Below are 13176 nucleotides of genomic sequence, written 5' to 3'. Positions count from 1 at the left end.
AGCTGAAGGTTTTCCTGTGCTCACCCGGCTCCAAGGGCCCCACAGCCACTTATAAAATAATCACTCAGAAACTTATATTAATTAAAACTGCTCAGCCATTAGCTCAGACTTATTACTGACTAGCTCTTACACTTAAATTAACCCATGATTGTTATTTATGTTTAGCCACATGGCTTGGTACCATTTCTCAGTTCTGCCTTCATATCTTGCTTCCTCTGTATCTGACTGGTGACTCCTGACTCAGCCTTCCTCTTCCCAGAATTCTCCTCTCTGCTTGTCCTGCTTATACTTCTTTCCTGGCTGCTGGTCAATCAGCATTTTATTTATTAACCAATCAGAGCAACACATTCACAGCATACAGAGTGATATCCACAGCACTTCCCCTTTTCTTTTATTGAAAAAGGAAGGTTTTAACTTTAACATAGTAAAATTACATATAACAAAACAATTATCAAGCAAGAATTATAGTTATAATATCTAGTCTATTTGTATTTGGCAAAATTAAAGAAGATATCCTATCTATCTTATATTTGTGAGTCTAAGGTTTCATATATAACTTATCTTTTATCATAACCAAGGAAATTATAACTATCTAGTCTTCAACTACATCAAAGACCTCAGAAGTATACAATATTACCTAAGTAAACAGGAAGTGCATTATAAGCAACTTTCAAAAATCTAGAATGACAGAGACAGCTGGCTGCCTGGACAGTTATCTAAAGTTCTCCTGTAAAGTTGGGGCATCTGTCTTTAGCCCACAGGTCTAGTGTCTCTCAGTCAATTCTCTCTGTGTCCTGTAGTATGTCTAGCAGTTTATTCTCCAAAGCAGGAACCTGAAGGACCATTTTACCAAGCAAAGTTCAGTGGTCACATTCCTATGTGTCCTTAATGTCCAGTCAATAAATCATTTTGTCAAGCAGTCCAAGCAAGAATAGTTTCTTGCCAAATGGCTATTTTTGCCAAGAAGAAGATAAATTTCATAGAGTGTCTTCAATGTCTATCATCCTCTCTGAAGTAAATTGGTGCTGCCAGGAACGGACATGTCTCACTGTCCAGAAAGTCTAAATTTTTAAAACATTTAAAATGCCATATTCTGTAGGTCTTTGAAGTGTTTGAAGATTACCTACTTAATTGAATTATATCCATGTATATCTAGAGAACTTAATATGACTACAAGTTTGACTATCATAGAAGACTATTAATCTGTATTTTTAATTATCTGTTACAATCTAAATAAGTTACATAAACATAATACCTCAAACAAGAGTAGAAATATATATATAGTATAACAAAATTAAGTTTAAACTTGTATCAATAAACTAAACTCCATAGCAATGCAAAACATTTCTAAACAAGTTGTTGCTCTTTAAAAGTAGATTCATTAATCTACCCTTTCATCCTATCATATCTATGCTATCCCCTTTTCTTGTTTAGAAAGAGATTGCATTTATAATCAACCTGTTTGTTGTTAAGTGCTTGCAATATTCCTGATGCTGTAGCTATTCCCCTAGTCTTTCAGGGCCTTGAAATAGCATCAGATGATTTTCTACAAGAGAAGACACAGAAAACTCAAAAGACAGACTTATCATGCTCAATTTGTATGTCTGTCACCATCACCACTCTTCCCTTCTCCTTCTATGAGCACATTCTTGAGATTTTATTTTTCACGTCTAAACTGGCATTCTGAATATGTCCCCTTGAAGGAGCAGACTTTCTCGCAGACTCTGTCCTGTTCTGATTCCAAAGTCTGATGCCCACACCATTAATCCATAATTCCCACTGTTAATCTACAGTACCAATGGCTAATCCACTGTACTCACTGCTAATCCACTGTATCCACTGCTGATCTACAGTACTCAGTGCTAATCCACAGTACCCAGTGCTAATCCATAGTACCCACTCCTAATCCACAGTACCCACAGCTAGTCCATAGTACCTACTGCTAATCCACAGTACCCATTGCTAATCCACAGTACCCACTGCTAATCTATACCACCTGCTGCTAATCCATAATACCCAGTTATTCCACAGTACATATTGCTAAACCATAGTACCCACCACTAATCTACAATACCCACTGCTAGTCTACACCACCTGATGCTAATCCACAGTACCTTTTGCTAATCTATAATACTTACTGCTAGTCTATAACACCCACTGCTAATCCACAATACCTACTGCTAAACCACAATACCCATTGCTGATCCATAGTACAAGCATTAGTTTTGGGCTAACTACTCCCAGGGGCTCATAACAACTCCTTGGCCACTAAAGAGCATAGTACTGGAGCTTTACAGAAGATGAACAGCAGACAGCGATAACTTAATGCTGAATCAAAGGAAACAGTCTCAAACTCCAATCCAAATTGATTTGCAACTTGGAATAAAAGCAACATGTCTTGATTTAAATGTCAGGCCCACTGTTGAGTGATGATTTAATAACTTTTATGAGGGTTTCTGTCACAGCAAATTCAACACTGGAATAGAATGACTCAGAAAGGGTGTAAGAACTGATGCAGGAGCACACAGAAAGGAACAGACTTATCTTAGTGCTCATCCGGAAATTGTGCATAAAGCTAATTTGCAGTAAGAGCCTATTCTCTTTCCTTATCCTGCCACCCAAGCTTCCTCTTTGCAGACACCCATGTATGGATGTGCAGAAAACCTCTAGGTGTGATGCCGACTCATTAGGGTTATTTTCTGAGGACACAGGCCTGGAACAAGTTTAGAACAGAGGTTCAGAGGCAGCACATTTGATTCAAGGGCAAGGAACAGTAAGCATCACTGTTTCTCAAGAGATTTTAAGAACTGATCTGGTTCCAGTGTCCTATCTTTAGGGAACTACTTAATTACTTTTCCCCATCTTAATGGGAAGTTTAGACCCAGAGGATTTAAAAGATATTTTCCTAAGTCTCCAGTTTCCTAGCTCCAAAGAAATTGGTATTTTTCCCTCAACACCTTTAGAAATTTCTTAACTTAGTGTTTCCCAGCATTCCTTCTTGTGCAGTTGCTTCCTAATCAAGAAGGAGCTAAGCAGAGTTATTCAGAACTGAGAACATCCCATCTTACTGGGTTAATCCCTCAGTTATCAAGAGGCATTTTGAAGAAAATTTAAATCATAAACGTCTGCTGTTTGCCAAGGTGAAGGCTCTTCAGTCTTGATAACATTGATATTTTGGCTAGACCATTTTTCTCATAGGGAATGGCTTTGTTTGTGCAGTGTGCTTGACTATAGGTCAATGGTTATTCTCTGAATTGCCACATACTTTCAGACTTTTCCATATAGCTTTAAGGTTCCCAAACTATGCTTTGAACATGAGGCATTTCAATGGGAAAGAACACTGTTCTATATATGTGTGTGTATGTACAAATATATATTTACAAATACATATTAAATATATTTATGCTTATATACTTACAAGTATATATATGCATGTGTGCATGTATATATATATATAATTTTGAAACAGAAGTGGGGGAAGTAAAAAGTTATTGTGTACAACTAGTAGGTAGATGCCAGAGAGGTGCAGTGACTAGAAAAAAGAATTTTTCTTCCTGAAATATAAACATATAAATATAAAATATAATTGAGAAAGCTTGCTCTATCTAATCATCCCTTGGCTTAAAAACACCACCAACTCCACCACCAACAAAACCAGTCCATTGTTTCACACTGCTTGTGAGAAAGGTCAGAGCTAGCTTCTTTCCTAATGTAGATTTGGCTTATCATATTAGTTATTTTTGCTTTGCTAGACCCAAGACACATGACAAAAATAAGTTAAGGGAATCAATACTGACTTTGGCTCACAGATTCAGTCCATCATGTTGGGAAAGTAGAGTTGCTATGCCAATGACAGCTGTTGTCAAGACCTAGAAATCAGGCAGAACAGGCAGAAAGTAGGTATGATAGCCTCCAAAATTCCACTATTAATAATAATTTGCCAGCCAGATCTTACTTCCTAATGACTCCACATTCTTCAAAATAGCACCATAATTTGGGGAGCACACACACCCAAGTCAGTGAGGGATATTACAGTTGTAATCCATAGCAGCATGTTATTTGCAATTTTGCCCTATGTCTGAATGGTAAACTAATTCTAAACACATTGTATTCCTTCTCATTCATGTAACTTTCTTCTCTCTGCCTAAAGTGCTTACTTCTCACTAGATGGAGGAGACAGAAACAGAAGGATCTCTAACTCTTTCCAAACTGACAAACTCCAGGTTCAATGGCAAGTGATTGAGGAAGGCACCTATGTTGACTTCTGGCCTCCATGCTCACTTTGGTGCCTACACACATGGCTACACACACACACACACACACACACACACACACACACACACACACACACCACACAAGGGATGGGTACTGGGCCCAGAAAATGACATGATTGATTGCTCCTTCCCATAAAATTTAGATCACAATAATTTGTATCTCCTAACTTTTTTCTCCTGGTATAAATGAAAGGCATCTATTGAACTTTAAATCAAGCCTGGTCTTGACACCTTACCTCTGAGACTTCGAAGGTGGCCAAGTCATTTGTCTTCCTGAAACTCATTTGAACAGACATGAGCATGCTAACTGTGAGTATCAAGTGAAATTGCAGTATTCAAAATATTGGGAGCTATCTAGGACTGATGGTGTATGCCTACAATCCAGCACTTGGATGATAGATGAAGAGGATTGCAAGTTTGAGGCAAGCTTGGTTTATATAAAGGGTTTGAAACTAGTACAGGCAACAAAGAGAGACCATGTTTTTAAAAAGTTGATACATAGTTGCTATTAGATAAAGAATTACTAGCAGAACACGAGTATCAACAGTACAACTAATAATAGGGTTTAGAGTTGATAGTCTGGTGGCCTTCCTTAAAAATGGTTAGAAGTGAAGAGTGGCATCCCATTGGTATTGCTCTCTGTTCTCCATCTTTCCATGTCAGTGTCTTCTATCATTGTCAAAGCACTTGCTGGAGTGCCTGACAGTGATTGTTAAAGTAGAACAATGGTTATAAAAAATGTTGTATATTTTTGCTCATTTCCTTTTGGCAATACCAGATATACAGCTGCCCTGTTCCCTCAACCAGATAACATGTAGGGTCATGAGGAGGGTATGGTATGAAAGATCTATTTCTTTTGTTTCTCTTTAGCTTCCTGTATAGCAGAAGGCTGAGACTTCAGTATTACTCAGTGGCTTAACTAGAGTGTTTGTGAGAGGAAATTCAGAATGCACTTGGTATGGCTATAGAAGGACCTTGGCATTGGCTTACTACCCAGTGGTAACTGGTTCTTCCTTTTGAAAGGCTTATTGAGGCCTTTATTAACATATATTTACTCTGTATAGCTGCTCACACTGTCCATTTGCTTCCTGATTAGGGCTTTGGAGTAAGGCCATGTTATGCATATATTCTTTTCATCTACAGAAACAAGTCTTTTTCTGGTCTCAGAGTGCATATACCTAATAAAAATATCCCTGCTGCTCTAATGAGGGGATGACCTGATAGGAGAGTGAAGGGACAGAAATGTGATACCCTTTCTATGCTAGAAAAAGAAATGCTGAGGGGCATGAAGTTGCTTAGCAATGGGTTCACCTCAGGGATGTCATTTCAGCAATGGCTCCTGCCTACTCTGCAATGTTAGCAGATTTTAATTGGACAAGCTAGAAGAGAGGTTCACTAGGAGCATTTGGTAAATTGATTCTGGGTCTCCTATTTAGAGCTGATCAAGCCATAAGAGGTAACCTGTGGTAGATTAAGAATAAGGCTAAGAAAACCATAAGGGAGCATAATATGAGACTGAGTATTTGAGATCTGGTCTAAATTCCTGACTCTGCCTCTCTGCACTTGAGATAATTCCTAAGCCTTATGTTTATTTCTAAGCCTTATATTCCACTCTATATCATGATAGCCAAAGAAGGTTTGCTCAGCTCCAGATTTCCCTGGGATTTCCAAAGCATTTGTTTAGAATGTAGGAATGAATTAGGAAAAGTGCCCGTCTCATATATATGGAAAAATAAGGTAAGAAATAATATAGAAATATTGGCAGATGACTTCAAATAGACTGCCATATCCACACTCCATTGTTTTTTCATGCTAAAGCCACATTAGAGATAGGTGCATTCTTTTCTCTAAGGAGGCATGTCTATCAAAACTATGCCCTATCAAGACATGGAGCATTGAGGAGGATAGTGGGGCTTGTGGACAAATTAAAACAAAGATTAATGATACATGCATACGAAAATATCATAATTCATAATAAAGCCAATTATTTTGTATGCTAGTGTCTTAGTTATTAGGTAACTTATAAAAGAAAGTATTTAATGTGGGCAGGATCATAATTCCAGAGGGTTAGAGTCCATGATCATTACAGTGAGAAGCATGGGTATAGCTATGTTGGCATGGTGCTGGAGCAGTAGCTGAAAACTTGCACCTGATCCTCAGGTATGAGTCACAGGAGTTAATTGAAAATGACACTGGCTTTTTTTTTTGTTTTTGTTTTTCGAGACAGGGTTTCCCTGTGTAACTTTGTGCCTTTTCCTGGAGCTCACTTGGTAGCCCAGGCTGGCCTCAAACTCACAGAGATCCACCTGGCTCTGCCTCCCAAGTGCTGGGATTAAAGGTGTGCACCAACACCACCCAGCTGACACTGGCTTTTGAAACCTCAAAGTCTAACCCCCCAGTGATACACATCCTCCAACAAGGTCACGCTTCTTAATCCTTCCCAAACAATACCACCAACTACAGACCAAACATTCAAATATATGAGCATTTGGGGGAAATGTCATTCAAACCACCATAGCTAATTTAAAATAGAAGTTTAAAAAAGTGTTTAAAAACCCTCAAGCTGGGTGGTGGTGGCACACGCCTTTAATCCCAGCACTTGGGAGGCAAAGACAGGTGGATCTCTGTGAGTTTAAGGCCACCCTGGTCTACAAAGCAAGTTCCGGGGAAGGCGCAAAGCTACACAGAGAAACCCTGTCTCAAAAACAAAAACAAAAACAAAAACAAAAACAAACAAACAAACAAAAACAAAAACAAAAAAAAGACCAAAACAAAACAGAAAAAGAACCCTGCCAAAAAAGAACATTAAGAAATGAGTCAACAAATTACACATCAAAATGCCCAACAGTCCAATTAGGAAATAGGCTATAGAACTAAACAGGGAATTCTCAACAGAGGAAGCTCAAATGGCTGAAAGACATTTAAGGAATTGCTCAACATCCCTAATTATCTGGGAAATGCAAATCAAAATGACTCTGAGATACCACCTTATACCTGTCAGAATGGCTAAGATCAAAAACACAGAAGACAGCTTATGCTGGAGAGGATGTGGAGCAAGGGGAACTCTCCTCCACTGCTGGTGGGAATGCAAGCTTGTACAGCCACTTTGGAAATCAATATGGCGCTTCCTTAGAAAATTGGGAATCCATCTCCCCCAAGCCCCAGCTGTAGCACTCTTGGGCATATACCCAAGAAATGCTCAATCATACCACAAGGGCATTTGCTCTGCTATGTTCATATCAGCATTGTTTGTAATAGCCAGAACCTGGAAACAACCTAGATGCCCTTCAACTGAAGGAAGGATAAAGAAAATATGGTACATATACACAATGGAGTACTACTCAGCAGAGAAAAACAATGACATCATGAGGTTTGCAGGCAAATGGATAGATCTAGAAAAAATCATCCTGAGTGAGGTAACCCAGACTCAGAAGGACGAACATGGTATGTACTCATTCATAGTAGGATACTAGATGTAAAACAAAGATGACTAGACTGCTACACAACTCCAGGGAGGCTAACTAGAAAATGGGACTCTAAGAAAGACCCAGGGATCACCCAATGACAGAGAAATGGATGAGATCTACATGAACAACCTGGATGACAGTGGGAGTAATGAAAGGCAAGGTTCGAGGGAAAGAAAGCTTAGGGGAGCAGGAGATCTCAGCTGGGTCAAGAACAGAAAGGGAGAACAAGGAATAACAGACCATGATAAATGATGACCACATGAGAACAGGAATAGGCAGAGTGCTGGAGAGGTCCCCAGAAATCCATAATGATACATCCTCTGTCGACTGCTGGCAGTGGTCGAGAGAAAGCCTGATCTGACCTAGTCTGGTGATCAGATGGCCAAACACCCTAATGGTCATGCTGGAACTCTCATCCAATAACTGATGGAAGTGGATGCAGAGATCCTTGGCCGGGCCCCAGGTGGAGCTCCAGGAGTCCAGTTGTTGAGAAAGAGGAGGGACTGTAACAGTGTGAATTGTTGAGACCAAGATTGGAAATGCACAGGGACAAATATCCAAACTAATGGAAGCACATGAATTATGAACCAAAGGCTGTGGAGCCCCCAGCTGGATCAGGCCCTCTGGATATGTGAGACAATTAAATAGCTTGAACTGTTTGGGAGGCATCCAGGCTATGAGACCGGGACCTGTCCTTAGTGCATGAGCTGGCTGTTTGGAACCTTGGGCTTACACAGGGACACTTTGCTCAGCCTGGGAGGAGGGGACTGGACCTGCCTGTACTGAATTCACCAGGTTGAATTGAATCCCCAGGGGAGTCTTGGCCCTGGAGAAGATGGGAATGGAGGGAGGGGCTGGGGGTGGGGGTGGAGTGGGGAGGACAGGGGAACCCATGGCTGATGTGTAAAATTAAACCACAAATATAATTAATTAATTAATACATAAATAAATAAATAAAACATTTTTAAAAAAGAAATCAGTCAAATACTTTGGCTGGGCGTTGATGGTGCACACCTTTAATCCCAGCACTTGGGAGGCAGAGCTAGGCGGATCTCTGTGAGTTCGAGGCCAACCTGGTCTCCAAAGTGAGTTCCAGGAAAGGTGCAAAGCTGCACAGAGAAACTCTGCCTCAAAACAACAACAACAAAAAATCCTCTCTCATCTCTCTGATAGCACTGGTAATCTGATTTTCATTATTCTTTTGGTTTGGGCCACAGGAGTTTAAGAAGTGTTCCATGACTCCCTAGGTCTATTGGCAAAGTACTACCCCTTGGAATGACTGACATTTGACACACGTCAGGATAAGAGATAAGGGAATGGCTATTCAAGAACAAAAGAAAGGAATGCTGGTAGTATGACACCCTCTTGTGAGGGAATTTGAGTTAGGTAGGTCAGAAAAAGTCCTAGGAAGTAATTAATGAGATCATATGATTTATACATATAGATTACACATGAAGGAAGCATTTTCAGGCAGAGGGAACACAATGTGCATAGACTTTATAGTAAAAGGGCCATGGAACATTCAAGACATCAATAGACTATTATTTTGAGTTTTCAACATCCCTTGAAAAATTAGACAAGCATATTTTGTGTTGATGTGTAAAAGTGAAAGTATATCCAGCTTTAAAACACTGTTAGAGTATATTTGACATAGCAGAATAATACTCATTATGGTAAAAACACTGGAATCATCAGCAAAAAAGGATCAAAGACCCCTTTACTATGAAGGGGAGAACTGGAGGATTGCAAACTATGTGAAATGCAAAGTTTCCTCCCAATATTTTCCCCATAGAAGTAGTCATGTATGAGATGCTCAGATGGATTCATAGAGGTTTATCAGTTGGAATGACTTGGGCCTACTGCAATGAATAAAAGGCTTCTAGTAGGTGGTAAGTCTTGAACAGTATTCTATGTAAGATATGAATCAGTGAACAGGAGGACAGAAGGTGGCATTTTAAGGAAGAGATGGTATGAGCAATGTCTTAGATATGGTTTCTATTGCTAGGATGGAACATCATGACCAAAAAGCAAGTTGGGGAAGAAAGGGTTTATTTGGTTTACATTTCCATACCACTGTTCATCATAGAAGGATGTCAGAACAGGAACTCAAACAGGGCAGGAGCTGATGCAGAGGCCACGGAGTGGTGCTGCTTACTGGTTTACTTCCCATGGGTTGCTCATCCTGCTTTCTTATAGAACCCAGGACCACCAGCCCAGGGATGGCACTACCCACCAAGGGCTGGGCCCTTTGCCATTGATCACTAATTGAGAAAAATATCTTACAGCTGGATCTGATGAAGACATCTCCTCAGCTGACTTCCTTCCTTTCTAATGACTCTAGCTTGTGGCAAGTTGACAGAAAAACAGCCAGTACAAGCAATGACTTGGTAGCATAAAGGCAATTGAGGTGGGAAATTTGGTAAAAACTAGAAGGCATGAATAGAAAAGCAAAGCATCATAGCTTGAACCCATCTGAAACTCTTTCCATATGACACATCAGCAATTTTGATGTGAAATTGAAGGTTTACTGGGTACCATGGGAATAAAAATAATTGTTCAGATGTAGGCTTGAAAATACAAGTTGTTATAAACATCAGTATGGGCATCTTTGACTTGATGCAGTCACACTAGCTTTCTGCAAGACTGTAGGACACAGAAAGATCATTGGCTGTTTTTCTCCTCAGGACCACACCACAAATTTGTATTATTAGGCACCTACTGCCATTTCTAGAGTCCTACTTGCACAAGTGCTTCCTTTTAGCAGTTAGTCATTCTAATAACTCATTAAATAATAGCTTTTTCTTAAAAGTATAGATCTGTCAAACAAGGTGACCTACTTTTATAAAATGGCAGGAGGTAAGGTGGATGTGTTTAAGCATGTGACATTTTTTTCTTATCTTTCAAATGGAAACTACTCCATTTTAAACATAACTTTGATTACAATGTATACTTTCTAATAAGTACTAAAAGGTTAAGATAAAATAGAGAAATATGATAAGAAGCAAGGGACTTGATTTTGTCTGCCTCATCGCCTAATGATTCAGGATGAGGGTCTTTTAGAGAAGCATATGTATGATAATATATCTCTTTGGTTAAAAATGTAGTGCTTGTGAAACATCATTAGGCATGGTCCATAGTCCAACTCTACTACTGTCTAGCTGTGTAAGTGTTCACAGCATGTGCCTTGTCTGCCACATTATTTATAACAAGAGTATCTGGGTCATGGGATTGCTGTGATGATCAATGAGGTATATGTGTAAAAAACTTAGTATAATGTTTGATATTCTATTTGCTTTCTCCTGTCGTCACTGCAATTAGTATTGCTACAATGTCACCACTTGCACAAGTCCCAGCTTCCTACTCTAATAAGAAAGATAGTTTCATAAGGTCTTGCTAAATCATGGACCAGCAAACAACAAAGGAGGAAACAGAAAAATTGGGTTACATCACTATTTTCTGTCCTTCCTTTAACCATCATATCCCAAAGAAGATATGTCGAGAACATACTTTTATAAGGAGAAAAACTCATGGGGCCCTACTCCTAGACAAAGAACTACAGGAACTAAAGGATGTTGAGAGTAGGGGAGAAATAATTTTCTCCCATGGAGGAATCCCTTAGCTGGTTATCTATTGGTGTAATTATTAAGGCCACTCCACGTAGTTAAAAGGGAGGTTTATTTTGTGGGGTAACTTACAAATGAAGGGGTAGGTTACAGGGTCTGGCAAGGGTATAGCGCAGTTCGGCGGTGTTCTCTGGAGAACTCTGCTCGGTCTACCTCCAGCGTCCAGAGTCCGGGAACCAAGAGACAGAGCTCTTCCCGATCCTTTGTCTTCCGCTTCCTCCTCTGCCCCGCCTTGTGGGCGTGACCATTACCGAAGCCTCAGTGGGGGTTGGAACTTCCAGGCCAATGCTGGGATGGCTACCCACTACAGTTATCTAATTCCAAGTGGTCATCCCTGAAATCATACACATAATACACACACACACACACACACACACACACACACATACACACACACCAATAGAAATTAGGGAAGAGGCCAGGAAGAAGTGTGTAAGTAGAACTCGGGAGAAAGGAAAGCTAATAGGTAATAGAGAAAATTGTGTGATTATATTTTAATTAAAATATACTTTCAGAGATTATTTTTATAGTTTATTACCAAAAAGGATATATATATATATGAAGACAAGTCAACTTTTATGCCTCTTTCCCTGTTTGTTTCCACAGGAACCTGTAGACTTGGTTGGGCCTATTACTGTGCTGGGGGCGGAGCTGCTGCAGCCATGTTGATCTGTACCTGGCTCTCTTGCTTTGCGGGAAGAAATCCCAAGCCCGTCATGTTGGTGGAGAGCATCATGAGGAATACCAATTCTTATGCCATGGAGCTTGATCACTGCCTCAAACCTTAAGCTTTGAAAGAAGATTTACTGAAGAGGGTGGGAGCGGGAGGGAAACAAGCCCTAGAAAGAGGTACTAAGCCAAGGCAGCCACCTACTAGCAGGATAGCTTAGTGCTTGCATGCTTTGGAATCACTTGCCTTTCATTTTCACATTCCCATAAAATTAGTCCATGCCGATTTATACAATTCACCTAGCACAATGATTCTCTCACTCACTTGCCAAGAGTTTCAACTGACCACACAAGTTCCATTGAGACCATTTATGCAAAACAAGATCCTTACTTGAAAAGGCACTGTATAAGCAAGAAATTCCTCAGAGTTCTATAATACTTCCTTCCCACTTACTTGAAACCTTAGATGCTGTTCAGGAGCAGTTGTATTAAGAGGCACTAGGAGATGGACTAAGCTGGTTCCCATCTGTTCATTTGCATGGCTCTCCCTGCAATATTATTGTTACCCATAAACATATCTCAAATATCACTATGCAAAACTTTTGTGACTTTCTCAGGCCTCTACTTTGTCCTGTTTTTCTCTCTCCTCATGCATGGGAAAGCTTGGTGGAAGGGTAACTTCAGAGGGGAAAACATTAATCATATTTGCTTGCATATAGTCTGGGGGCACCTTTTACATTATGCTTTAGAATATTTATAGAATTTTCTACTCTTTCTGGGCAATTGGTATCAAAATATAATGGCAAAGTGTTCCCTAATCCCTTCTAGATGCAGAAATGTTGTTCACTGACTATTTTGAGTCAAGGCTAACGTTAGTGAGGTGTTCAATAAATATGCAGTCACAGTGATGATGACAAGGATATTTTCGCTGTATTCTCCTTGAAAATTTTACCAGAGTTTATTATGTGACTAGGAAGTCTGCAATGACATTTGTCCCAGCAATCATCTGTAGTGTGATAGAAGTTTCTCTGTTTGCTTTAATGAGTGCTCTTCAAATCATCTTGCTTCCATCTGGAATGAGTTAGATAGGAAAGAATACAGCCATGATGTCATCTAGGGCTGAAGTATTTTTAGGCCTGGCTT

At 39.8% G+C, this 13176-nt stretch overlaps 1 protein-coding gene across 1 annotated transcript in view; it reads left to right on the top strand.

Annotated features, from left to right (window-relative positions):
• Nucleotides 1–12152, top strand: part of Lhfpl1 (LHFPL tetraspan subfamily member 1) — a 51898-nt gene extending 39746 nt beyond the window's left edge. The window contains exon 4 of the mRNA XM_036175715.1: nucleotides 11971–12152. Coding sequence (XP_036031608.1) covers nucleotides 11971–12152 — 182 coding nt within the window. The remainder of the gene's footprint in view (nucleotides 1–11970) is intronic.
• Nucleotides 12153–13176: the final 1024 nt, after the last annotated feature.

This window comes from Onychomys torridus, chromosome X, assembly GCF_903995425.1.
Source record: "Onychomys torridus chromosome X, mOncTor1.1, whole genome shotgun sequence".
Classification (NCBI taxonomy): domain Eukaryota; kingdom Metazoa; phylum Chordata; class Mammalia; order Rodentia; family Cricetidae; genus Onychomys; species Onychomys torridus.
This window is presented reverse-complemented; position numbering and strand designations above follow the sequence as displayed.